This window comes from Chiroxiphia lanceolata, chromosome 24 (assembly GCF_009829145.1).
Source record: "Chiroxiphia lanceolata isolate bChiLan1 chromosome 24, bChiLan1.pri, whole genome shotgun sequence".
NCBI classification, from domain to species: Eukaryota; Metazoa; Chordata; class Aves; order Passeriformes; family Pipridae; genus Chiroxiphia; species Chiroxiphia lanceolata.
In genome coordinates this window covers 5,080,185-5,107,863 of record NC_045660.1, presented here as the reverse complement: position 1 = coordinate 5,107,863, position 27,679 = coordinate 5,080,185, and the positions used below count along the sequence as shown (strand labels likewise).

The 27,679-nt window shown below is 51.3% G+C and overlaps 2 protein-coding genes across 6 annotated transcripts in view; one reads left to right on the top strand and one right to left on the bottom strand.

Moving 5' to 3' along the window:
• Positions 1-22,277, top strand: part of LOC116797959 (S100P-binding protein-like) — a 26,167-nt gene extending 3,890 nt beyond the window's left edge. For 2 of the 4 annotated variants that reach the window (XM_032709982.1, XM_032709983.1), the window contains exons 4-5: positions 696-800; positions 5,562-6,282. In XM_032709982.1, coding sequence (XP_032565873.1) covers positions 696-800; positions 5,562-5,688 — 232 coding nt within the window. In that variant the 3' untranslated portion in view covers positions 5,689-6,282. Of the gene's footprint in view, positions 1-695; positions 801-5,561; positions 6,283-8,269; positions 8,405-22,085 lie in introns of those variants that run through there. The other 2 variants (XM_032709984.1, XM_032709985.1) reach the window with 2 other exon arrangements.
• Positions 11,129-27,679, bottom strand: FNDC5 (fibronectin type III domain containing 5). Of its 2 annotated transcripts, XR_004360790.1 has the most exons (7): positions 27,347-27,679; positions 18,459-18,574; positions 17,954-18,152; positions 16,350-16,442; positions 13,608-13,741; positions 12,330-12,917; positions 11,129-11,691 (listed from the first exon to the last, which is right to left on the bottom strand). XR_004360790.1 is itself a non-coding variant. In XM_032709986.1 (6 exons), the coding sequence occupies exons 1-6, from the start codon at positions 27,423-27,425 to the stop codon at positions 12,876-12,878; spliced, it is 663 nt and encodes a 220-aa protein (XP_032565877.1). In that variant the 5' UTR covers positions 27,426-27,679; the 3' UTR covers positions 12,005-12,875. The 2 variants fall into 2 exon arrangements, 1 of the variants encoding a protein (XP_032565877.1); XM_032709986.1 differs by lacking the exon at positions 11,129-11,691 and having other exon boundaries at positions 12,005-12,917.

Here is a 27,679-nt window from a genome sequence, read left to right as displayed (position 1 = left end):
TTAGCAAGTTTGCACTTTGAGAAACATCCCAATTATTTCCTCAACCAATTTGTTGGTTGTGTGCTGCTGGGTTTTATCCTTGTCATTTAATTACAGAGCACTGAATTAGGGGGGAAAGCACTTAATAATTTACTCTGGAAGACGGGGAAGAATATCGGGATGGTCCAAAAGGGAAAGGAGGTGGTTAAGCCAGTTTGGGGCAGTGGTTTGAAGGCAGAACCGGGGACGTTTGTGCTGTTGTGGCTCCTCCCCGAGCACTTTTCCTGCAGGTGGCAGCAGCGGAGCGGGTCGGGATGGTTCCTCCTGCTCTCCCCTGCTCCTGGCGGTGCCACTTCGGGGGTTTTTCCCTGCAGTCCTGCTGCTCTCAGGTGTTCCGTGCGTTGCTGTTCCCGGCACGGCCCTGGGTGATGAGAAGGATCTGCTTTTGAGGGCTCTCTGCGGGTTCCTGGCGAGGTAACCAGGGCAGTGACCTGCCAGGTCACTCAGCTGACCCTCCTGCTTTGCTCTTGGGTGTTTTATCTTTGCAGCTTTAGTCAAACAAACACTTTCATTTTTTTCAGTCACAGAACAGGGCTGCAAGGAGGTCATGTCTGTAATAGTCCTGCAGGGCACTATGCCCTCTCTGTCTTCTGCAACCTGATTTGACGAATAATCTTAAAAAAAAAAAACCCCTAACACTATTTATTATTTTAAAGACTGAAACAACGGCCCTGCATTTCAGAAGTGAAAGTTGAGCAAAAGAAACCTTTCTATCCAGAGTGTGCACACCCACATGATGAAAAGGGTACCCCCTATATCAGGTAAGCCCTCAGGTGGGATGGAGTGAGGCTGGTGGGGAGGGAAAAATTGATGTCCTGGCAGGAGGCCTGGCTGGCTGGACTCGTGTTCTTTGATGTTTTTAATGTATTTGTTTTCAGAGGGGAATAAAAAGTGCCTGTTACACTTGCTCCAGCACCAACAGGCACACAGTTCCTGCACAGGACTCAGTCTTGCTCCAGGGCTGGTTCAGATGAGTTTCAAGGTTGGGGATACCTGGGAAAAACGTTGTGAAGGGAATTTGTGTGTCAGGGATGTTCCCAAAACAGGCCTGTGTCAGCTGGGAAAAGCAGAGCTGAGGTCTGGCTTAGCATTGGAAGGTAAGTCAGTCTTGTCAGTTCACAACTATCCCAGAAACATTAAGCTTGGAAAAACCCTCCCAGCCCATGGATCCACCCTGTGCCCCATCCCCACCTTGTCCCCCAGCCCAGAGCACTGAGTGCCACATCCAGTCCTTCCTGGGACACCTCCAGGGCTGGGGACTCCACCAGCCTCCCTGGAACCTGTGAACTCAGCCCGGGGGGATCTTTAGCTCCAGTGCTGAAGTTTGGATTCAGTGCTGACACCTCCTGTGTGTGGCCTCAGCGGTGTCATCCCAGAGCAGAGGTGTGAGGGAAGGGGTTGTAAAGAGCAGGGTGTGGATCTCAGCTGAAGGGTGACATCTGATGGGGAGGCCTGGGATGTTCTGAAGGGCAAAATGTTCTGGTATCTTCCAGCCACAGCTTCCCACTGTGGTTATTTTGAGTGTTCACGGGTGCAATAATTGTCATTTCTGGCGAGTCGTAAGGAAGTGACAGTTGTGTGGAGCCTGCACTTACCCGGGCACAGGAGCAGCTGCATAGCCACAGGGCTGCTTCCAGTGCATGAATGCAGCATAAGTAATGCAGAGGGGACGAGGCAGGCAAAGCTGAAATGGCCTGTTTTCTCTTCCTTTCAAATTAAAAATGCAAGACGTATGTTGTGAGTCACAGAAAATCAGGCAGGAGCTCTAAGTGAGCGGGGCTGACGAGTGAAATACAGCTCTATTTTGCCGGGGAAGAACATTGTCTGGGATGCACACAATTTGATTTTCTTATTAGTGCAAACCTCTCTTTATTTCCAAAGAGCTGCGGGCTTGGAATTCAGCCCGACAGACAGCGTGGGCTTTCCCAGTTGTCACAGATAAACCCTCTCAGTGGGCTGGCTGTGCCCTGTGTGCTGTTCCCAGGCACCTGGATCTGCAGAGGGTGCCTTGTGGGTCGTTTGCATGGGAAATGCAGAGCGCTCCCAAGAAATTCATGAAGGAAAATTAGCAGGTTTCAGAGCCAGCAAGGGAATTCCCTCTGGGAAGCAGTAACTAATATATTGCTGCTACAAATCTTTAGCTCTGTTTTGAGTTGCAAATCTCCTGGCATTTGTCTCAGTGTGATGTTTGCCTTTGCTATCCCGTCTTCTATGTAATCTGTCTGTTCTTCCTTATATCCTGGCTCCTGCTGCTGGGTTGTCTGAGGGAATTCTGGGCTGTCTACAGCAGAGATTTTTGTCTTTTCCTTCATCTGCACGTTATCTTGCACTTGCAGGTTCTCTATAAATACAACTTTCATATGTATAAATACAACTGTCACCTATATATCATAGATATCTATGTCTTAGATATGTTATGTATACCTTATATATTCTTATATTGGGTGATTGAGTGCTAAAAGTCACACTGACTGGTCGAAAGAAATCCTTTTATATTCAGAATAAACTTTTCACATCGAACCATCTCGAGTGAGTTGGGAGACAACCCGTGGCTCTGCCTGTGCCTCCTCTCATTCTGGTTTCTGGATGATATTCAATCTGAATAGATAAATTTATTTGCAGCTTCCTACAGGGGTTTAAATGCTGCTGAGGCTGCGTTGTAGCAGCTGTAAAAATGAGATGTGACTTGAACATCTGCTCGGCGATGGGTGGCTGATCATTGACCACACAAGATTTCTGCCAGCTGACCATTTGTCAGCGTTTGCACCTCGTTATTGCCCTTTATCCAGCAGCAAATAGAATTATTTCCCTCTTGAGGAGATCTCCCTCAGCGATTCTGGGTCTATATCAGCCACTGAAGTAATGAGGCTCCTAAAACTGTGTTGTTTGGAGCAAAATCATAGGCTGCTTGGAAGGGACCTTAAAGATCATCCAGTTCTACCCCCCTGTCATGGGCAGGGACACCTTCCACTAGACCAGGTTGCTCTAAGTCCCATCCCTGCCCCTCAGGTCCCTGGGAAGCTGCCCCTTCCCTAGCAGGATTCCAGCAGGAGCTCTCCTTGAGGCCTGGTGTGTTTGCTAGAGGTTTATGATGTTTTTAGCAATTCCATCAGACTTCTTACAACCTGGCAGAAACCTGATAAATTATTTCCTTGGATCACTCTTGAATCAAAGGGAGAGGAGGAGGAAATACCTTGTAAAGAGTCACAAACCATCTGGTTCTTACTGTAATAACAAAGATCAATATCTTTAAAAAACAGACAGTGTGTTTAAGGTGATGGAAAGGGAGAACAGTGTAAGGGAGCATATGGAGAAACAAATCTGTGAAATACAAATGAACTCTGTGCTTCCAGACTGTGCCTTGAAAGGATCTGGTCTGTTGATTGATGCTGAGCTGGCTGAGGGGGAAAAAAACCCCTTAATCTTGAATGAGTTTTTTCCTGCCCAAATTCATTTGGCTTGAATGGAGAGCAGGCAGGGAAGGTGCAGGACTGGGGCTGTGCTGCCATAAAGGAGGAATTACCTTTAGTGGTTGAGCCTGGGAGGGAGATATCACTTCAAAGGAAATGAAATCCACCTCCAAACCCTAAATTTCAAGAGGTGTGGGTTGGGGTTTAGAGTAGGGGATGGGGTAGGAATTGATAAAGCAGATTTCGAGGAGGTTTATGGTGAGGGGAGTGGGAAGAAGTTACCAGTTCTTAGGGGGTGATAGTCCTGGTCCAGGGGCTTCTCTCACATGGCTTCTGTTTGCAGGGGGATTTGCAGAGATAATCAGAGCTCCTGGTTTCTAAATGAGTGGAACTTGCCTGAAAGTCTCATCCTAAATCTGTAGTTTGGTCTCAACTGCTGTGAAAGGATGAGGGATATTTTAATCTGAACTGCCACGGGACAGAACTTATTTAGGGTGTCACTGTCCCCTTTCCTCAGGTGTAATGGCCAGAAGGACTCTTCCTCTGAGCCCTGGGGTAGATGGTTATGTGAGGCACCGAGGTAATAGCTTTTTCCAAGTATTTGTGGGGTTAGGCTGCCCCTGAGACTTTCCCTTTTCCTCTTGGAGAGAAGCTCAAACCTCTTCCTGGAGTGAGTCACTGTGGTAGTTTGCACAACTTGTCTGCCCTCAGGCTGGGGGTGAAAGGAAATATTCCCTCTGCTTTAAGACCTGAGACTCACAATGCCAAGGCAGGGAACTGACCTGTGGAAAGGCTTAAAAATTTGTGAAAAGCTGTGATTTCTTACACACTTATCACAGACAACACGAACTGCTGTGTGCAGTGAGAGTTTGCCTTTTGTGAGCTGTCCTGGAGAACCTCCCTAAACAACCCATCCCAAACCCATGGATTTTTCAAGAACACTTTGTAAAAAAAAAATCCCCTCTGGAAGTATCATTTTTTTGGACAAGAAATGTCAGTTTTCCTTTGGGTAAATAAAAGCTGATGCTGCAGTTTTTGAGGGAGACCTGGAATTTGCTCAAGAGACACCCCGTGATTCACATCCCTCACGTGACTGCAGTGGCAGGATGGAAAATCCTCGGGGTTTTTACTGGCCAAGGACACACTCCCAGTTCTTTACAGAGAGACCTGGGAGAGATGGACTCCAGCAAGGGCAGCATTCCAGGGAAGGAGCTGTTCTGATGGAACACAGGCTGGAAGAAATCTCTCCCCAGCTCTTGGTGTGACCAGGTTGCTTTGGCTTGAGACCTTCTGCTCACTACCTGTTTTTGCTGTAGAAATAAAACTCTCAGTGTTGTGGATGTGCCAACCCTGTGCCAGGCAGATGTTCCTTCTCCAAACCACTGGTTTTTTCAGGAGTGCCCCCCCATGGTTGTCCATACTCCTTCAGATTTTATTTTGCTTTGCAAACCAGATGGGTTTGCAGTTTATAAATTGTGTTTCCTGAGTTATGCTCAGCCCTGTGCACGGAGAAGAAGAAGAAGAAGAAAGAAAAAAAAAAAGAGGTGACAGAGTTGGCTTTCAAAATTATCTTTTCCAAAGTGCAGAAGGGGCAAAGCAGCCTCTAATGATGTGACAAAGCTTTGTAGCACTCTGAGGCCTGGAGATAACCAAGCTCGTTGAGGTAATTTGTTTTTTAATCTTGCTTTTCTGAGGCTGCTTGGAGTTTTGTGGGGGTTTGCCTTGCTATTTCAGAATGTGCAAATGAGAGGATTTAACGTGAGTGCAGCACTTTGGGAGGAAAATTTGCTGCCTGTTTGAAGTGCCTGTTAGTTGAGCCTCCAGCCTTTGTGGTGGGCCAGGGAGAAAGAGCTTTGCAAAGGAGGTGATAGAGCACAAAGCAGAGTCCCTGAAAGGACAGGCTTTAAACTTCTAAAATATCAACTTCTTGCTTTCCAAGGTGCCTTCTTAGGATGTGGTTTTTCCTTTCAAAACCTCCTCAGAGGAAAAATAGGTACCAGCTGCAAACCCCAAGGAAACAGAGAAGGGTTTTTTTCAGAGAAGATGCTGTTCCAGCCTCTCATAGCAACACTTCTCTTGTGTTTGTTTTAACTGTTTGACTTCCTTTTGCAGAAATTACCCAAGGTCCAACAAGAAACCTACCCAGAGGTACAGCCATACCCACTGGGTGAGGAAGAACTTGGCCAAACTCCACGATTTCCAGAGCATTCCCAACCACTTCCAGTGTGACCCCGTTTGATTTTGCTGTGTTCTGCATTTGGAGTTGATAACTGGTCTGGTTTTTAAGTGGTTTGTATTTGGAAAAGTTGTCTTTAAAAAAGGCCACTGGGAGTTTCTCTGGTTTTGAAACATTTGGGGCAGGTTTGGAAATGCAGTTTAAGCATGATCTGCTTTGTGTGGGCAGCTTTTATGCTTTGCACCCTTTGAACTGCAAACAACCTCCTCACAGGTCAGGGGTGCAGTTGGTGTTCAAGAGGCAGGATGGGATGTTGGATCATTTCACTGATGGAAGCTGGAAAACAGGCTTTGAAGTGGAAAAAACTCGATTTAAAGCTTGGCATTGAGTCTCCTGCAGGGATTGGGATCCCTTTGGATAACATGAGGGTTTAAAACTGTGAGAAACAGCTGTGGCTGCTGTTCTCCTCCGTTTGACAAAGTTTGTGAACTCAGGAGGAGCTGCTGATTTCACTGCTGGCTTGTCTTGTTGCTTTTGTCCCTGAAAAGTTTGCCTTTTTGGATTGTTTTGACTTGTTTCATTTGTGACTTCTCTTGTAAAAGTATTTAACGAGATTTGCACTCGAGTTTATAAATATTTTGTACCTGTTAAATGTAATTTTCTTTTTTTCCTGTGTTACTGGGGCCCTTCTTTCACTTACCTTCCTGGGCTGCCCAGATGAGAGTGACCTTGTGTTCATTTGTGTGCCACAATCCAACAGCAGCTCCTGATCTCTGTGCTGCCTCCATCTCCTTCTCTAACAGAGCATAAAACCTCCAAATTCTTTGCAGTTGGAGAGGATGATCTTCAAAATGCTCTTCCCAGGGTTGTCAGCAGGACCTTCTGACCCCTTTAGGTGTTTATGGGGGGGATTTGGAGAGCAAATTAGGTTTATTCGTGGAGGAAATCATATTATATTTTCATCACAGTAATTTGATTTGGTTTGGAGATGCTTTTGGTTGATATGATCTTAAAGAGATAAAATTTAAACTGATGTTTTTAGGGTCGTGGTTCATATATTTTGTTCTTTTACCCTTCTGGAGCAGGACAGGAGGAAGTGGCTTTGAAAAGCAGGGAAAGTTTCTCTTGCTGTCCCAGATGTGCAGTGACTGAGACACAGAGAATGGAAGTAATTTGTGCCAAGGATAAGCAGGGAAGCTTGGAGCAGAGCCTGGCACTGCCTGGCTACACTAACTCCCAGATAACACAGGCTCCAGTGAGGGAGGAATCCATGGACAGCACGTTTGGGGATGGGTTGTACAGCTGTGGGTGGTGCATGGCCAGTGTTAGGGCTTTGTGTCAAGAATTTTTCAGCAAATATCACATTATTGATGCCCTCAGAGCCTCTTGGGTGACTTTTACCTCTAAATTTTGTCCTCAGAGAGCCTTTCGTGGGAAGAGAAGGGGAAATCCCTTGGCAGCACTGGTTGGGAAGTGTGGGGGTTATTAGCACGTGGTGGTTGTTGTCTCCTAAACCAGTGAATCCCACATATTAGGTGTTGTGAAAAAGGAATAATTTACATGTGGTCCTGGGGGCAGTTTCACCTGCTGTCTAGGTCACAGAATTCCAGAACAGTTTGGGTTGGAAGGACCCTTAAGGCTCCTCTCCTTCCACCCCTGCCAAGGGGCACCTTCCACTGTCCCAGGCTGCTCCAGCCTGGCCTTGGACACTTCCAGGGATCCAGGGGCAGCCACAGCTTCTCTGGGCAACCTGTGCCAGGGCCTCCCCACCCTCACAGGGAGGAATTTCTTCAATCTCCTCCTAACAAAGTTTGCTTCAGGCATTCTGAGAAGGCCACAGGGGCAGCAGGAGCCTGAGTGCAGAGCCTCTCACCCCCTCCCGTGGTGAAAGCAGCCTGGCTGGATTACTGGAGGGTTTATCTGATATTAAACTGCTCCCAGACTGGCTCTTTGGAGGCCAGAAGTAACTCAGCAGTGGCAGCAGCTGCTGCAGTCACACAGTGCTGGGAGAGGGAAGCTCTGTCTCCACCAGTGATGGACAGTCCCTGCTGATCAGCAGGGGGAGAGCAGTGGGAATACCACAGGAAATCTGCTTCCTTTGCTGAAATTCAGGATTTTCCACAATTTTGTTATGTAACTGTTTATGGGATTATCACTGAGTGATGTACAGCAGCCAGGGTGTTGTTTATACCACCTTCTCTTAAAACAGGCTTTCTGGTGGCAGTTCTACCCTGCTGAGAGAGTGAAATCCTGCTCAACAGGCAGCACCTGACCCTGGCAGGGAGGGGATGGTGTCTGCAGGGTGCTGTGGCTCAGACCAGCTTCCCTGTGCTGGACATTTTGGGCACAGGCAGGTGCCTCCTCCCGGGGTGTTTGTGCTCCTTGTGAATGTAAAACTCTCACATGAATGAACACTGCCAGCTCTGCTCTTCCAGAAGGGATCGAGGCTCCTGGGCAGCTTTGTGGCTGAAAATTTCCTTCTTTGACATTGGAAGTGATTCATATCTGCTGAATGGTGGAGACACTGCAGGGGGAGGGAGGGATTGTGGATTAAACCTTCGTGGAAGGACGTGCTGTGTGTTTGCTTGAGTGTAGCCAAGGGCTGTGTTGATGATTTTATTTTTTTTTTTTTTTTTTGCTGTAGTAGAATCCAGTGACATCAGTAAGGCTGGAAGAAGCTGCTTTGTGCAAGCCCTGCGTGAGCTCTGAGATGAAAGGCCTCACAATTAAAAATTTAACAGCGTTTATCGATGTATTACAGGCAGCCAACAGCAGCTGGAAGACAATGGGACTGAAATTAAACTACTATGTGGGGGTTTTTTTCTGCCTTCCTCTCAAAAACTAACCAGCTCTTCCCTACTTTTGTGCTGTAAGGGGGAAGAAATTATGTCCTGAAACAGGAAATAGTGAAAGCTGGTAATATTCTCCCTTTGAGAGGATTTCTAGTGCCATGCAGGTGCAGCCTGTGCTGAACAGGTCTGGATGGTATAAATAGGCTTTATTTAGCAGTTGGTGGCACTAAATGTGGGGGTTTTGTCAGCTAAAAAGGACAAAGTGTCAAATGGCATCGTGGGGCTATGTCATTATTGCCACTCAATGGCTTTGCATCCAGATTCCAAGGAAAAAGATGGCTTTTCTGGCTGCCAGCTTCACTGCCTCCATCTGGGATCTGAAATTCAAGCTGTGTCTTCCCTGGCTCTGTCACTAATAATAAAGATCCCTCATTTGGAGCTTACTTAAACAAAATTGATGCTGATGCAGGAGCTGAGAGAGAACCCAGCTCTCCTTCCTCGAGGCGTGTGGGCTGCAGCACCAACGAGGAGGAACATCCTCATTTTAATCCACCGGGTCATCAGACAATTTAATAGACACCAGATTTGTGGAGGAAACAGAAGATATTTTAGCATAACAAGCATGTTGATCACGCAGCTTTTTAACAAGTGCTAGAAAGCTGATGGAATTTGGTCAGCTCAGCGTCTGCTCCCAGGCTCGGCAGTAATGGCTCATTATGTGTCGTTAGGAAGCTTTTCTGCAAATCTGGGGAAATTACATTTGGTGGGGAACATATGGTGTAATGTTCAACTCTCTCCTTGGGAAGTGCAGGCTGACTACTCAGTCAAAGAGGTGCCATATTTTTATCAGGAGAGTGGATGTGCAGCTGTGACATTCGCTTTGGAGCGAGGTAACCTTTCATGTCTTTGGCAAACACTGGCATTAGCAGCCTGTTCCTCCTCCCAATTTAAATCTCCTCCAGAAAGTCATTACCAGCTGAGATTGTACTAACACTTTCCGCCGTGTAGGTGTTTCCTCCTCGGATGCTATTGAACTGTCAAGGAATAAAATGCCTAATGTTCTCATTTTCCTCGGAGGAGAGAGCCCAGAGCTTGTGCTGGTGCCTGTGGTGGCGAGGGAGGTGTGAGAAGTGGCTGGTGCTGTGTTGTGAGTTGGAAGGACACGCTGTGCAGGGTTTGTTTGCTCCACACTTCCTCCCGCGGCTCCGCTTTCCTAAACTCGTGGGGGAGGAATATATTGGCTAAATTGTACTTGTAGGCATAATATTACAGTGCTTGGAAGGATGGAGGCAAGTGGTGCTTAACTTTAAACACTGCCAGCCCTGAGTGTGCTGGCAAAGGGTTCTGTTTGCAGCTTCTTGCTCCCGTTGTGCCCCCGGTCTCTGCTCAGTTGATTCTTGGGAATCAGCAGGATTAATCCCCAGGGGCTGCTGGGGGGCTGCTCCCCTTTGCTTTTAGAGATCAGCAGGGAATCAGCACTTGCAGGGCTCTCTGGGCTCCCTGTCATGCCAGCCCACTCCCACTTGCTGCTTTTTAGTATTTATTGAAACCTCCTTTTTCCAGCTCCTGCTCCAACAATGAGTCAAAATCAGCAGTCAGGGAAAAACACGCGGGGAACGTGGGTGGCCTTTGGGGTATGTTCTGCTGTGGCCCAGCATGACTTCCCTCAGTGTGTCTTGGGTTTATTTTTCCCTGATCCCTTCCCTTTATTGACTGTAAAACACCTCAGGAGTATCTTTTGGCAGCTGTTGTTGGGAATGAGGTCTCTGTTCTAAAGATGGGCTTGAACTCACACAGGCCCAGAGCCTTAGTGGTGTGGGACTCTCATGGGTGACAGTGGAATTTAATACCTAAACAGCTTTGATGTTTATGACCCTCAGAAAAGCGGGTTTTTAAATAACTTTCTTCTCCTATAAGGGGAAAACCTTTTCCTAAAGCGTGGTCTTGTTGCATCACTTCAATCTGGAGTTGCTGAACATATTTTCTTGAACTGGATGGCTTGGGAGTCCCTCTCTGAGCTGAGTTGCTGCCAGGCTGCATTTGTTTCTCCTCACTAACAGCATTATTTCCTTACTCTCAAACCCTGCAGTTATGGGGCATCATGATGACCCTGGCACCTCCTGCCCTGTCGTGGTGTGAACATTGACACCGACCCTTTACATTTTAATTCTCTTCTACCAAACGAGTGGCCCCGTCTCTGTTAGGAAAGAAATGGCTTAAACCTGTCGCTGGGGAATAGCAAAGGGGGTTTGGTCTTCAGTCCCAGGGACAACTGTCTTTAAAAACAGCCACACAACCCCCCCACCTGCCAAATTACCAGGGTGAGTTTCCTCTTGAGCACCTTCTGAGGGCTGTTTGCTTGGCTGTCTGCTCCCGGATTAGGAGAGAGCATCTCCCTTATCGTTTTGCACATGCTGTACCATCTGTCCCAAATCTCCCTTTGGAGGGCTATGGATTCCAAATGCTGTTTCTTTCTTTAGGAGATAACAGCCGTGTCTGAAGGATTTTGCTAGGTATGGCTGTGCTGCTATTTATGGTGCAGGTTTGTTTTTTTTTTTTGTCCTGCAGCCAGAGTGAACTCTGAACCTTCCTGGGTTTCTCCACCCAGACATTTTGGGTTGTAGTCACTGGGAAACACAGGGAAGGCCCCCCAGTTCTGTGGGGTGTGTTCTGCTCGTAGCAGGTGAATATAAAATTACCAAATTCAGATGTTACAAGGACACAAGAGATGCCTTTAATCTTTTATTGTACATTATAAAATGTTTATTGCTCTGTCTGTATCAGAGGTGTTGACCTCTCCCTCTTGGTGATGGAGGAGTATGTTCTGGCAAAGGATCCACTGAAGAGACCTTTGGGGTTGGCCTGTCTTCTGAAACCAGCACAAGGGAAGCCTTTGCTTGTTCACCAACACATCTGCAAGCAAACTTCCCTGTGCCTTTCTCCCAGACCAGCTCTTTTGGAAAGGCTGGTGCCAGTGGAAGAGGAGAGATGGCTGAAGTCCTTCCTGCCAGCCTGTTTCTTTGCAGGGACTTCTCACCCAGGCTCATCTGAGTGCAGGTTTGTTGTAACGAGATCCAAACCCTACTCAGGCCAACCTGTCTTGGCATTGGATGGAACAAGTAGGATCCTGCCTCATCCCCTAGTGCATATGGAGTGGTCTCGTGGAGTAATTAAATAAATACAGATACCCCATGGCACACTACAGAGAGTAAATCTTGTCCACATGATGGTCCTGCATCTACCAGCTTCCAGAGCACCAGCAATCCCAGGGATCCTGTCAGCTTGCAAACATCAAGCACTTAATAAGAGAGAGGAGAACCCCAGCCCCTTTCCCGTTCATCCTCATCCTTTTTGGGAAGGGCTGTCTCCAGCAGATACCTGCCCTCACAACACCACAAAAATAGTGCAGGCACTGTCAGGAGAACCAGCCCTTCCCACAGGAACCCTGCTAGAAGAAGCATTTTAAGAACCTAAGCCCTCAGAAAAAGGTCCCTCAGGCCAGAGCCTTCCACAACAAACAGCTCTTGCCCCTGGAGCCCTTGCATAGCAACCGGTATCATCAGGTATTTTGTCTTTTTTTTCTTTTTTTTTTGTTTTTTTTTTGCTGACTGGCTACATTTTTATGGACCTTTTATCACACTGGTGGTGGACTCAGGCCCAGCTGAAAATACCATGAAGAAAATGGTTGAAATTATCCTTGGAAGCTAAATAACAGCTTCTGGTGTCCCCTCGTGTCTGTCTGTGCCTCAGTGTTCCCCGGTTTTCTGAGGTGAAGAGCACCAGTGTGAGACAGGAGAGACAGCAGCAGTGAGAGATGTGCTGCAGCCTGACCGGAGAACAACCAGGGGAGGTTCTCCTGGTGGGAATGGAAACTGGGGGATGCCTTTTTTTTTGTTTCTAAAAAAAACCCACCTGCAAGACGTGTCACACAACACACATCGATGAGCAAAGCAAGGCGAGAGCGCGCAGCAGCCAGAATTCGGCTCGTTGGTGGCGTTTGGGATGAGCTTCCCTCCATTCCTGCTCGGGGAGGGGTGTCGGTGCCTGGTGCCCGAGCTCACGGGAATTCTGTCAGGGTGGAGTGACAGCGAGACCAAATAGAGACACAACAAAACCTCGTACGTTCCCAAAGACAGGAAAGTCGTCCCAGAAGACGGAGTGTGAGGGGGGAAAGGAGTGTGTGAGACGTTGCTCCAGCCCGGGTGATCCACGAGTCCGGGTCAGCACCTGTCTCACCGATGCTTTTCCGTCTTCTTTGGGTGTCAGGGTTTTCTGAAGGATTTTCCTTCCTGGCCAGATGTTTTGCAGGACACGGGCGAGGAGGTGTCTGCCAGCAGGTGACAATCACTGGGTCTCTTTCCAGGTCGCTCTGGCAATGTTTCACCTCCCCAGTCATCACGGCTCAGAGGCAGAAAGTGAGAGTGAGGGATGGAGTCCATCGATCAGGTGACAGGCCTGTCATGCTTCGATGATATTCACTGAGGGCTTGTTTTTTGGAAACTAGGAGAGAAGAGGAAACAAAGGGAGAAAAGATGGATAGAGGGGAAAAAAATCAACCCACATCAGAGGTCAGGGCACTGTGCTGGTCAGGTTTTGTGAAAATTCTTGTCCCGTCCCCTCATGATGATGCAAAAGGGCCAGGGCTGAGCCTTAGGCTTCTGTGGTTCCTCACTGCTTCTGAGTGAGCAGAAATTAGCGAACTGTTTAAAATAATAAATAAATGTGAAGCGGTGGGGATGTGCCAGAGAGAATAGAAACACAAGGAAGTTAAATTAATTGAAAGAAGTCGGTATAAATTACAGGCTTGAGCCTGTTCTAAGCTGAACCTGTTTACTAAGGCTGTGACAAACCTTTGGCATCGTGCGTGTTGCCAGCCAGTGCTCCTGCTGATTAACTTTGAGTTAATTACAAGAGCGGTGTCCTCTTTGCCACGTGCCCCCTGAGGGCCGTGGAAGGACCCAAGGAACTCGTTGTTCTTCCAGAGGTGTTCAGATAATTCAGAATTGTGGGTTAAATCCTGATTTCTGGTGGCAATTCAGGCCCATCCAGAGGCGTGGCTGGCAGGCTCAGAGCACGAAGTGGCGCGTGGGGGTGGAGGGTGTTCCTTTTTCGCATCCCGGCTGGAGGGGGGGTGTTTAACAGAGGGTTTTTGGGTGGTTCAGGGCTGTGTGCCCCGTCCCCAGCTCTCACCTTGCTGCGCAGGAGCCCCCCGCCCTGGTGCTCCGGGGTGCTGTTCTCCGAGGCGCTCTTGGCTTTCTCCTTGCTGTTGTTTGGCTCGTTATCTTTGATGATGTCGTACTGTCTGCAGAACAGGGCAATCACCCCTGACAGGAAAAACCATCAGTGATCACACAAACGAGCTCAGCCTGCCGAGATCAGAGATCCCCCCTTGCCAGCCGCCTTTGTGCCTCCTCGGCAGCATCCACAATTCCTCCCAGGGATCATTTTCTAACGCAGCCAGGCAGCCCTCTGGCTCTTTCCTTCCCCCGTGCCTAATTCCATGCTAAACTAGTTAGACAGGAGGACAGAAGCTTAATTATGTTCCAACTTCCCTGTTAATAAATGGGACAAGTGTTTTAAGCCCTCACGCCAACAACCAACCCCTGCGGTTCGATGGGATTTTTTTGCTTTGCAAACACAGGGGCTCCTGGAATCTCTGGTCAGTGAAAACATGTCCTCTGATCTCTGTCCTCTGAGGGGAAGAGGAGCTGGAGCTGGCAGAGGGGAGGCAGGTCCTGTGTGCCAGCAGCAGGACAACACCTGCAAATGGGCAACAGCCACAGCAGCACAAGCTGCAAGTGGAAATTTCCTCCTGCCCAGGCACATGGAGAGGGAAGCAGGGGCAGCCATGGCACGTAAGAAGACTGCAAATGTCTGTCTCCAAAGCTTCCTTGTGATGCTTTCACCAAATAACATCTCTGCCTGCACATTCCAGACACGTAGGTTAAGTAGGTCCAGGCAGATGCTGCTTTTCCCTTACTGAAAAATACTCCTTAATAGCAAAATGTGTGTAAAACTTCCACCAGATCGTCACAAACTGCTCTGTGAGGTGAGCTGTGGTTATGGCAGCTGCCCCCAGGCTTTGCTGACATGCACAGTGATCCCAGTCCTTTCTTTGGGAATGGGGACAAACAGCTGAGCCTGGGAGAGCAGGTGTTAACATCTGCCAGGGTCACACCTTCTGTGATCTCAGAGGGCAAAACTGAGGCACCAAGAAGCAAAGTGCCACGAAAAATGTCAGAAACACGGATAGCACAAGAGTTTGGGGGCTTGGCTCTGTCTAGAGCCCTGGGCATGGACTGGTTCCAGTTTGGATTTGCTCAAACATCATCACACAGGACGGGTTAAGAGCTGGAGGGAGGGTTTTTTTACACTGAGACATTGTAAAGAACCCACTTGATGCAGAGAGATTTTCCCCCCCACACCCCTCCTCTCCCTTTTAAATGTAAGTCATCTGTCTGGAAGGGAAATTGTGGGATTAGCAAATTCTTTGTTCCCAGCTGATCTGAGTTTCAGATTATTCTACAGGGGGAGATGAATCAGTTGTTCAGTCACTCCATGTAATTATTCATGATTGTTTTTCCTGGCAGGGCATTTAAATTTGGATGTGCACAAGTAAAACTTGGCATAAATGCTGAAAAAATCATGGACTAGAGGTTTTGGAAACCCTTTAATTTAGTTTAGGGTTTTGTGTGGTTGTTGTCTTTGGGAATAACTTCTGCCCTGGCTCTGGAGGTGCAAATAAGGGCAAAAAAAAAATGTAATGCATGGATTCACTTTGCAGAACTGTGCATGACACAGTTAATCCTTCCTTCCCCCTCTGTGATGAGGAAAATTCTGTATGTGGGAAAGTGGTTTGACTGGGACAGGGGAACTAAACACGAGTGGCAAAGGCTGTCTTGTTATGGATCACAGATTTATCCTGCTGCTAATTTCCCTCCCTGCCAGATTTCCTCGGGTCACCTGGGCCATTCAGGGAGCAAATGTGGGCTCATTAATGTTTTACAGGCAGCCAGGGGACGCTGGGGGGCTCTGAACAGAAAACAAACCTGTGCAAACTTGACTTCCCATTAACTCATGGGTGTAATTTCCAAACAACAGCCACTTCAGACACACTAAACCGACGGAGCAGGAGTTGGAGGGATTTTCCTCTCCCTATTTACAAGCTTAAAACACGAGTGAGATCTCCCCTAGGTGCAATTTCCTGTAAGATCTGTTGACATGTGGTGCCAGGCTCTTGTTGGAAAACTCTTCCATATGCTTCCATTATTTTAATTGGTTTTAAGTAGGTTTCAGTGTGCACATTTATATATATATATATATATATATATATATATATATATATATATATATATATATAAAATAGTGGGTGTGGAGAGTGAGACTCTTAAATTTCTGTTTTACATGAGTGTTGGAGTCATATAATATCCAGATAATTACAGATGCCCTGGATCATCTGAAGGGCTCAAGGCATCCCCTTGGGTGTTTGGGTGCCCCATCCCTGGAAGTGTTCCAGGGCTGGTTGGACAGGGCTTGGAGAAACCTGGTCTAGTGGGAGGTGTCCCTACCCATGGCAGGGGGTGGGACTGGATGATCTTTAAGGTCCCTTCCAACCCGCACCTGTCCATGATTCCAGGGCTGAGGGCATTATATTCAGATAATTCTCTAAAAAAATGAGATTACAGGATTAGCCATTGGGAATTGTCTCCATCAAGTCCAATATCTACTCCTGGTGGACCAGACCTGACCCACTGATTCACCTGCTTTTGGCGCTGCCCAACCTTACAGCTGAGTACTCCACACTCCTGGTGGGAGGAAGGGTCTCTTTTCAGGTCTTTCCATGATTACATGTGCAAACCAAGCCATCCATCCATCCATCCCTAGGGATACTCCATGGATATCACATGCTTTTGAGGGAGAGGTTGAACTGACCTGCCCACATGAACAACACCACAACAATGATGAGAATTTCCCCCGCTCGCAGCTGTTGGTTTTTCTTCGCCATCTCCTTCATTGTCACCTCATCTGCACAAGGGGGGAAAGAGAGACATGAAACCAAACACCCTGACCCAAATCTGCAGTGTGCCAGGGTCACAGCTCTGAGGGAGTCCTCACTCTGACAGGAGGGCAGCTTAGAAGGGATGTTAGGAAGAAATTCCTCCCTGGGAGGGTAGTGAGGCCCTGGCACAGGTTGCCCAGAGAAGCTGTGGCTGCCCCATCCCTGGAAGTGTCCAAGGCCAGGTTGGAGCAACCTGGGCTAGTGGAAGGTGTCCCTGCCCATGGTAAGGGGTGGGAACAGGTGATCTTTATGTCCCTTCCAAGTCAAACCATTCCATGATTCTGTGATTCATTCTCTGATTCTGTGACATCCCGAAGGGACAGAGCAGTGGGACAGGATCAACAGGAGCTACCACAGGGTGAGCCCACATATTACCTGTGCCTGTGGTGGCTCTGCTGTCTCTGTCCCTGTTAGTGCTGTCTGTGGCTGTCACAAAGCCTTGCAGGCTCCAGCAGTTCCAGGAGCCTGGCAGGATATTTTGCAGTGGAGCCCTGGGATTCAGAAAGGAGCAGAGCCTTTTTGCGGGGCGTAATTCGCCTCCTTGGCTTCAAAGCACTAAGAAGATTACAGTTCAGGCCCCCAGAAAGGGAGCACTGCTCCTCTTAGTGCTTTCAGATGAGCAGCAATTCAGTATTTACAGCCACCAAATCTTTTAATAGAAAGAATCAAGAACTTGCAACATCCTTGGAACCACGGCCAAATGCCCTGGAACAGGCTGGATTCTCAGCAGGCAAACAGGGACCTGTGTGTCCCACAGTCCTGCACTCCTGGGCCCTTTTTGGAGCAGGGATTCTTGCTGACAGAAACCCCTCAACAATCTGGTTTGGCTTGAGAGGAACAGGTGAAGGAGTTGCCAGCGAGGAAGTGCCTGATTTCTTCCATGGAGATATCCAAAACCCAACTGGATGTGATCCTGGACAACCTGCCCTGAGCAGGGCTTTGCACTGGGTGATCTCAAGAGGTCCCTTCCACCCTCAGTTTTCTGTGATTTGGCAGAAATATTTCAAGTGTAAGAAATATTTGGGCTATTTTTTTTCCCTGCTGCCCTGGAATCCAAGCACGGGAGGCTCCTCGAATCCCACAAGTGCCAGTGCCATCCAGGGGGCTGGTTCCACATGAGTTCACAGACTGCTCAGGAATTTCCCCCTGGCATTCTCCACTTGCAGGGAGCTGGACACACAGCTCCCAGCATGGAAACCTTCTCCTCCTCACTTTGCCTGTTAAACCTCATCTGAAACGGGAGAAAGGAGCAGCCCGCCTTGGCAGCACCTCCCTGTCACCTTGTGCCCCCCTCAGCCTGGTCTGCTGGGTACCCTGAGACGTCCTGCTTGTCCCCTGGGGGCTGTGAGAGGACACTCAGCCCCCTGTGTGTGTTTATCCCAGCCATTCTCCCTGCACAGGATCCTGTTTCCTCCCTGCAGAGCCCTGCGCTGCCTTGGGCGTCCCGGGGGCCACATAGGAACTCACCCACACTTGCCTTTATTTTTAGAGGCTAGTTTCTCAGCTTCCCTGGGGGTCTTGAAGAGGACTGGCTCACTGGCAGGGCTCTGGCCTTGGATGCTGATGGACTGGACATGCACAATGTACTCAGTGTCCTCCTCTAGGTCCCAGAGGGCACAGGAGCGGGTGGTGGTGTTCACCTCCTGGATGAAACGCAGCATCCGCACGTCCTTCTTCTGGAAGCCGAGAGAGGAGAGCACAGAGTGGTGGGGAGGCCTCCCGTGTGCACTGCTGTCCCCTAAGGCCACCTGCCTCCTGCCCTGCCCACCAGGGACGTGGGGACCCATCGGGCCCTTCCCTCTCTGCAGCCACCAGCACACAAAGCGCCGCTGCAAAGAGGACGGGGAGCCAAATCCCCTCGGACCACGAGGGGCAGGACGAGAAGGAATGGGCTTAAATTGCAACAGGAGGATTTGGGCACTGAGGGGACCTGGGGGGGGAAGACAAATGTGGCTGGAACTGAGCAACTGTAGGCACTGTACCTGTTGGGAAATTGCAAATCCAATGACAACTTCGTCCTCCAGGACATCCCAAGTCACCACGGCCGAGTTGGCTTTCAGGTGTTTGACCGTGACATTTACTGGAGCCGACGGGCTGTCTGCAAGGAGGGAGAGCAGAGCCTTTACAGGGGCAGGGGGCAGAGCTAGGGCAAGGAAGGGAGTGGGAAAAGACCTTCCTCAGGGTCCTTCCCGGGTTTGTTTCTGGGTATGGGACCTGGAAATTGCAGGTACTCCAGGTCTCGATTCCCAGTGAGGTTCGAGGAGATCTCTGCTGAGAGTATGAGTGTCATTGGGCACAGGTTCAAACTGAGAGAGGGGAAATTTAGCTTAGATATTGAGAAGGAATCCTTCCCTTTGAGGGTGGTGAGGCCCTGGCACAGGTTGCCCAGAGAAGCTGTGGCTGCCCCTGGATCCCTGGAAGTGTCCAAGGCCAGGTTGGAGCAACCTGGGCTAGTGGAAGGTGCCCCTGCCCATGGCAGGGGAGGGGACCTGGATGATTTTTAAGGTCCCTTCCAACCCAAACTGTTCCATGATTCTACATATGAAATAACTGACCCTTGGGAAGAGTTTCTTTGCCAACACAGCCAAGCCCTGAGCAGCTCATTCATCTCCTCCTTCCCAGCCACGCTCCACGTTTTCTCTGTTGTTCCCTACTACGGTCTGACAGTGACAGCTGGGAGGAGATGCAAAATCTGCCTGGGAAGTATGCAAAGGGAATGCTTTGATGAGCACTCTGGAGGTTTGAAATGCAGGAGTAGTAACTGGGAGTGTTTCTTTTGCTTTTTCCCTGTAAGTTTGGCAGAAAATGTTTCATACACATTTCGTGGCCGATGTCAGAGGAAATCCAGCAATCATCCACCCACTGGTGACAGGACACACTGAGGGATATTGCACTGGGAGAAGGGCAGGCCAGGAAAGCAGTTGCCTGAGGCTCTGTGTTTATTCCCAGTTCCAGTAGAATGGCTCTGTGGAGCTGCCAGCCCTGCCAAGGAGAGCTGGACTCCTGCACACCCTCCCTGGGAGCCTCTTCCCCAGGGAGCTACACAGTCCAAAGCCCTTCTTGGCATCTCAGGTGAAGGTTTTACATCATAGACTTGGCACAGCTCTTCCAGCTGGACTCTGTTCCCTCTCCTCTGGTCACATTTAATTCACAATCTCCAGCTTGTGCCCTGAACCCAAAGCAGTAAATGCTCTAAATAACCTCAGGAGGGTGAGGAAGAGTAATGTTTTTTCTGACTTTTATAAGAAGATAATACTTTTGTTGCATTAGAATCACTGCACAGCCCCTTTGGGGCCGGGGCTGAGGTCACCAGTAAAAGAGGGATGCACGTGTGCCCATCTCCAGTAACACTTGTTGGATTTATAGTCAGTCCCAGCAGCCTGGATGTGGCTGAAAATATTCAAGCTGTAGTGTCAGTGTCTCCAAACAACTGACATCACTCCTGGTGAATGTTCCCCTGGGAACAGAGAAATAACAGGAGCACAGAATTCCCCAGCTGAAGGTCAGTGCTGTCCTACACTCACAGAGCAACGCCCTCATTCCTTCCACACCCACCAGGGAGTCCCTGAGGAATAGGATGTCTGGACAAGAATCAGACCCAGACTGATTCCAGAGAGTCTCTCAGTGAGCAAAAGGGTTGCTGAATGGATAAACTTGGGACTTTAGGAGGAGCAGCAAGTGATTGTGGTCTCCAGGATTTCACAGGGGATGTGTCATTCCCCTCTGGAGCAGATGATGGAGTTGGTGTTGACCCAGAGTGTTCTCATCTCCCAGGGGCTGGCCCTCATGGAATGAGGCAGTGTTCCCCTGCCAGCTCTTGGGGGAAGGAAACACTCATCAGGAAACACTCATCATCCTCACCTTCCCCTGCAGCAGCAGGGCCAAGGACAAGCTGAGGAGGGAGATGGATCATCCTCCCCATCCCGAGCACCAACCCCTTCCAGCCCCGGCTCCCTGCTGTGGCACAGGGAAGGGACGTGGCTCTGCATCTCTCACCTTCCCCCGTGCCTGAACCAACCAGAGTCGGGTCTAATTTTAGGAAGGGGCAGTCAGCAGACAGGAATGTGCACAGGGAAGGTCTGTGAGTCATGCCTGATGAATTTGCTGGAACATAGGGAGAGGACATGACGGAGTTGAGGGATGGGAGACAAAACAGTCTCCAGCTGCAACCGGGCACTTCTGCACCGTTGAATCCCGGCGTGGTTGTCTTCCCTGGGTATTTTTAGGAGCTGAATTTTGGTGGTTTTTTTTCAGGAGCTACCACTCAGCTTAAGTTGAGGAGGCCTTGGAAAAGATTAATTAACCCCACAGGAACAGAGAGCAGGGAAAAAGCTGGGAAAAGGGAACACACGGCACTCTGCGCTTGGTACTTGAGTCCCCTTTGAAATTTGTGACCTTGAGGGAGGCACAGCATAAAAAGTGTCCAAGTTTCCTGATGACATAAAATGTGGGGGAGTTGGGAAGACCTTAAAGAGCTGGGAGAGAGCAAAGAACCCTCTGGGAAGTGGTGGGAGAAGGTGGAGGCAGGAGGGAACACTTGGCAAAGCTGCAACCCAGAGCTCAAAGCCTGCAAAGCTGGAATCTGAATGGAGGTGGGGGAGAAATCATCTGATGTGGGTGGTCAAGAACATTCTAGAACCCCCCCTTGAAGCAACACCTGAGAGAGAGGCAGACTAGTTGAAGTCAGCAGCTCTAAAATCTGGGAATCTAGGACAGCCTTCCCTTGCACTACCACAGATTAGGAGTAGCTACACATAAACCAGTGGTGTCAAACCAGCATAAAAAGCACCAAGAAAAGAGAGTTAAGCAGTGTTTGACAGAAATACAAACCCAGGAGGAATGAGTTTCCTGCTCCCAGAGCTGAGTGAATAATTTGGAAGCAAAATTTTCACCCATGAGGATGCTTTTCTGGCCGCTCCCGGGAGATGCACAATGAGATCATGACTTCCTAAAATCCAAACACTGTTCCAAGACATTCCACGTGACTTTTGGCTCCCTGGGCCCGTTGCAGCTCTCTGTAGTGCCAGCCTGGCTGAGATCAGGTGGAGAAAGTGTAATTCCTGCTTCCCAGCCAGCTGCAGGGGGTCAGCAGCGCTAGCAGGGCCAATTCCAAACCTTTGCTTCCTCCTAGAGTCATGTGCAACTCCTGGAAACTTTGCTTCTGTGCCTGTGGCAGCCAGGGAAGGTGCTGGTGTTCTGGGAGCGGGCACAGAGGGTGGGATGGCTGCAGGGATAGCAGGGAGTATGTTGTGGATCAAGCCTTTCTCTGCCTGTTTATTCCAGGATCTCTGAGGGCAGCACATTCCCTGTCTGGTCCTTGAGGGACCCGTGTGGTGCAATATTCCTGGTTTAGCAGTTTAGCTTCATCCCAGCACAGGAGCTGTGATGCTGCTGGAACAAATCCCACTCTGCAAACTGGCAGAGGATCTGTTTGGCCGAATTTGGATGGAAAGATCCTCCCCTTCTCACATCAGCAGAAACTGGGCCTCCCTCTCCCCCCCGCAAGGGGAAGCCTTGATGATATAAGATGGAATCAAGGCTCTTAAACACGAGCAGCAGCAGCTTCAAAGCCGGGGATTCTAAAGTCATGTCTCCTTTCCTTCCCACAGAATCCACAATCTCAGGTCTCCCAGGGCTGGGTGTCCCAGCTCTGCCTCCCTCTTCACCTGGAGCCCTTCTGGCAGGTGCAGGTCGGCGCCGCCGCTGCGCAGCAAGAAGACATGAGCCCTGGAGATCATCCCTAATCCCCTCTGGATCCTGAGAAACCCCTTCCAGCCTCCCATTAAATGTTTTCCTCGTTATTAGTGGACTTTTATTTGAGAGAGAGAACCACACACACACTTTAGAACCCTGGGTTGGCTCCTCCCTGGCTTTGTTATCAGCACAGCGGCAGCTGTGGAGGAAGAGGAAGAGGAGACCAACCACTGCTCCGTGTGTTGGCTCCAGCACTGGAGCTGTAAATAGGATGGGATGGGTGGGAGAAAGAGCAGGGGGAAGGTTTGTCTCCACCCCATTGCTGCTGTCACCTGGGAAGGGGGGGATGTTGATCGGGGGGTGGTGGAGTGAGAAAAGGGGGTGTCCAAACCCTGGGGTGTCTTGCCTGGCACCTGTAGGATCAGGGAGGTTCCTGGGCCACAAAGGCATCACTGAAGGAAAGGAGGAATCTATGGAAATATCACACCCTTGGAGGTCACCTCAGGCCAGCCAAGTCCTGTGGTTGGGTTATAAGTTTGGAATTAAAGTGTATTCCTGGATTATCTCCCCAGCCAAGGGGCCCAGCCTGGCCCCAGAAACCTCCCTCTGAATTCAACTGTCCTGGAAACTCCAACCACTTGGAGGTGCCTGGAATTGCTTCCTACATGGCTGAGGTTATTCTGTACTCCCAGCATTTCCCAGTTCCATTAGCTCCTCTCCCAGGCAGCATCTTTCCTGCAGGGAAGGGCTCAGAGCCTCAGAGCCCCAGGGACATGGTCCAGTGAGCCGAGTGCCTGCCGAGGCTCTGAAGCAGCTCCTTCCATGCCATCCACCTGCCAGCTGCTCTTTCTGCAGGAAGCAGTGAATGCCAGCCTTAAATCCCAGCAGCTCTTCATCCCTGCACCCCGCAGATGCAGGAGATGGAAGGACACGACCTGCAAGGGGAAGGAGCATCCGTGAGATCCATGTGATGTTCTCAGGCATGTGGATTCACACAGACCTGCTTTTGCTGCCTCTCTGAGCCTCTCTGAGCTCTCCCAGCATGGATCCCATCAGTGGATATAATTGCTTGCTGGCTTTATGGGGTGTGTAGGAAGGGCTGGCACGTTGCTCAGCGTTCCCGAGGGTTTTAATGAGGGGAGCCCCAGGGGAGTGCGAGGGAGCAGGGATCATCCCGCTCCCGGCCCCGTGGGAAGCGGGGCTCTTTGCTGAGCTCTGGCAATTTCAAAGAGCAGAAAGACCAACTGGTGGTTCTTTGGGCTGGGAAAGAGGCAATTATTTCCCGCTGGCCGCCCACTTCCCTGCAAAAACGGGATATTAATAGGCCAGCCCCCTCCCACCCACCCCTCGGCTCTGCTGCCGATTCCCAGCGAGCAGGTGCCCAAACGTGAGGGTGGAAATGCTGTCAGGGAGGATGGAGCCTTTTCACAGAGCATGGAGATGCTCTCTGTGTCCAGCCTGGCCGCTGGGAATCCCTCAGGGCAGAAGGAAGGGGTGCTTCTGCTTTGGAGAGTCCCACACTGCCAAACCTTGGGGTCCCTGAGTCCCAAAGCCGGGCAGGATCCGCTCGGGTCCCTTCAGTCCCTTTGGATTTTAATGCTGCAAACCCACAGCAGAGTCATTGTCATCGTGGCATGGTTTACCCAGGACCTGAATGTCCGTGGAAAACTGGGTGCCACGGGCTTTTCTAGCTCCTCTCAGCCCACCCCTCTGTAATATCAGAGAAATCAGAGGCAGAGGGGCTGAGCAAGCCCGGGATTTTCCCAGACAGTGCTGGATGCCGGTGCCAGACCTCTCCCAGGAGTTTGTTGGCTGCTCCCAACCCAGCTCTGCTCTTGTATCCCACTTTTTACTGCACATAAAAAGATTTGCAGCTACATTGCTCAACACATTTCTGCTTTTAACTGAATTATACTTGATTCAGGCCTTAATTTGGCCTCTGGGCACTTTATAAACCAAGAGGGGTTTATTTAGCAATAAATTTCCGAGGGACGAGGCCGTGTCCAGTACCAGCACATGGATGATATTCCATGGAGGACCCTGTGCACAGTTAATACCTGCAAGCACATCTCTCTGGGCAGGATGTCCCTTTTCCATGGGTATATTCCCAGCAGGAGACAGCGTTTGGAAGAGGATGGCACAACCTTGGCTGCCTCGTGCGCAGCAGCATCCCTGCTGAGAGGCTGACACGGAGGTTGGAAACCTCCCCACTCCAATTAAACCTCTCCCACAGGGAATGCAGAAATCAATAAAGTGCTTACGCCTCCCCTGAGCTGGCCAGGAATCTCCGTGGCCTCCGGGATGGAGGGAAGGGGCCGGAATGGGTTGGTTTGTTATTCCCAGGGAGCTCCCAGAGCGATCGCTGCTCTCCCTCCTGTGTGTGCTGAGCTTGTGGCTCGGTCTGATCCTGCCACACCACGGGTGAGCTCAGCTCCCTGGGCTCACCCAGGCAGGCACAGGGCGGGAATCAGCACCTGGAGTCGGGTTGTCAACTTTGCTTTGCCCTCCTTCCCCCCTGAGGCCGGGGGGCTGCCTGGGGAGGGGGTGAGGACGAACACTCACCTCAGCAGAGGAGGAGGTGGCTGGTTTGCAGCGTGGCTTGGGGTGTGAGGATGCACTTTGGAGCTGAGCAGTGACCAGAATCCAGCCAGGCAGGTTTGGCCCCTTTTTGGGCAGTGGAGGTGGGGGGGCTGTTAAGGGGCTCCTCAAACTGGAGGCCAGTCCAGGTCTTGAGAGCTGAACTGGACCTGGAGCTGTGCTGGCAGGGGAGGTTTTACCTGGCAGTGTGTCACCTCTGCCCTCCATCTCACAAAAACAAACCTGACTTGAGCTGCTCTCCAGGCCAGTACCTTGCAGAGATGCTCTTTGCCCTAAAAAGTTGCAGGGACCATGGCCTATTTTGGGGTCTTCCACCATCTCCCCACTGCTCTTACAGCCCTCAGCAGTGCCCTGAGCCCAGCCCAGCTCAGCCCCCTCTTCGTTAACTCAGCCTAACGAGGAGGGAGCTGCTGGCAGAGCAACGCTGTGGCAAAATCAAATCCTGTTTCTGACTTGCCAACCATCCCGAGCGTTTCCTCAGGGACCCTCTGGAGCAGGGAGCAGCAGGAATGACTCGGAGGGCATCACCCACACAGGTGGGATGCTGAGGGCTGTCAAAAAGTGTTGGTAAGGAGGTTATTTCTCAGCTACTTTTCTCTCCTGGTCCTGCTTCCGATTCTTGTTCACCTTGGCATCACCTTGTCAAAAAATGGTCCTGTCTGGCCAAACCACTGCTCAAAGCAGGGCCTGTGCTCGGTGCTGCTCATTCACTCACCCTTGCCATGGCTTTGCCAGGGGGGAATTTGCACCAGTTCCCTCCTGGGAACAGCAGCTTTAACCTTTCACAATGGGAACTGTTTCAAACCCACTTGCACAAGCTCTGGGTCCAAAGGGAAAGGACCCCTGAGCCTCCATCCCTGCCTGGGAATGATTTCCTCTCCATGGGCTTTTCCAGTGACTCTTGTGTGCCTCAGTGGCCTGGTGGCCACATCATCAGGTGGAGCTGGGGACACGGAGCTGGTGGTGGTGCTGCCACTACCTCCGTGTGACCTTGGGAAAACCACTCCAGACCCTCATTCCTCTGTTCCTTCTCTGAAAAACAGGGACAGGACAAGTCTGCTGCCTCACCAGGGCGTGGGCAGAGCCCATCACCACCCTTGGCAAAGGAGACATGCAGAGATAGGAGGCAGCAGGGCTGTGTGGCCCAACACCAAGGTCACCCAGGTTCAGCAGAGCCCATATCTGAACCTCCTGCCTCCCCAGCACGTGCTGTGCCCATGAGACAGGGCAGCTCTCCGTGCCCACGGAGCTGCCCAGCTCATAATGTGGCACGGACACCTGGGGGCACAGGCAGGAGCAGGAGGTGGTTATGGGCAGGGGCACAACTCCATGTTTACTCCCAGTTGCCGACCGAGGTGATTCAAGGATAAGGAAGAGCAGGGAAGTGGCCTAGTTTGCAGGAAATCGGGAGGGCTGTCACAATTGCAGACGCCTCCATTGTGCCGCGGTGTTTTCCTCAGCGCTCCCTCCTCTCGGGAATGTTTTCATTAATCTCCCCGGATCTGTCAGTTGTGAAACGGCAACTTCAGAGGCCAAGGATGGATGTCAGAGCCGAAGGAATTCAGGGGAGGGGGGGGTTGCTGCAGCCCTGACAAGGCTGGATGTAACTCCAGCAACTCCCGGGGCTGACTTGACCAAAGGAATTTCCACTCCCTGGAGCTCCTGCATCCCTAATAGTCACCCCCAGCCTCCTGGAATGCAAGATATCCTGGCAATCAGCGGTTTGCAAATCAAAGCAGCTGTTCCACCAACATCTTGCAGCCAGAGAAGGAGACAGCCCTCGACTGCCTGCACAGAGCTGGGGAGGGAGGCTGGTTTGGGCTGGGGAGCAGCACCAGCACTGCCCAGTTTACACCCACATGGGGTGCTGGGGTCAAGGCTCAGCCCGGCTGATGCAGAGAAGAGTGGACCTGAGCACATCCTGGTGGCTCCAAAATCAGATCCAGCTCATGGGGCCCTTTGCCTTCCCCAAAGATCCCCCACTGCTCAGCTCAGCTTGGAGGGGCCTGGTTTCCAGTGGCTGGGACGTGCTGTGCCCCCGGAGAGGTGGTTCCTCTGGGGCCGTGGTGCTTCCCCAGCTCACAGGGCTCCCAGCTGGGCCCCGGACAGCCGGGGGTGAGCCGGGCAGGGGGATTGCCGAGGCTGACGTGCCGCGGCATCGGCAGAGCAGGTCCGGCTTTGCCCCCTCTGCTCCCGTTCATCCCAGTGGCACGAACCGGTGCCGCTGCTCAGGTGCCCAAGAGCTTTCACGTCTCCGTGCCCAGCGCTGGGCTCGGGGCTCGGCTCACTCTCCCCGTTCCCACGGCACATCCCCACGAGCCACCTTTCCCGGGGATGCCCGGCTGGAGCGCCCACGCCGGGACCCCGCGGGGGCGAGCGCCCGGCGCTCCCCGAGCCCGGTGCCGCGGGGCTGCGCGTCCGAAACCGCCGCCTCTTCTGCACCCAAATCCCGACCAAGTCCCGGCGCCCCCAAACTCCGTCCCCTCGCGCTGCTCCCCCGGCCGGGGGGGATCTCCCCGCACCGAACCCCCCTCCCCGCACCCCCTGCGGCCGCTCCCGGGGGCCCGGCCGCCCGTACCTGCCTCCACCGGGCGCAGACCGGCGTAGCTGAAGCAGAGCAGGAGCGCGGCGCCGGTGCAGCCGAGGAAGGGCTCCATCCCCCGCGGCCACTCGGGGCCGGGCCGAGCCGCTCCGGGCCGTGCCGGGCCGAGCCCCGCCGGCGGCGCGTCCTGCGGGCGCGGCGGAGCCGTTCAGCACCGCGGAGAGCGCCGGGGCCGGTACCGCCGGGGCCGCCGGTGCCGCCCGGTGCGGCGGGGCTCGGCGGGGCTCGGCAGCGCCCGGCTCGGCTCGGTTCGGCACGGCACGGCACGGAACGGCTGGGCTCGACCGGGAGGCGGCCCCGCCGAGCCCC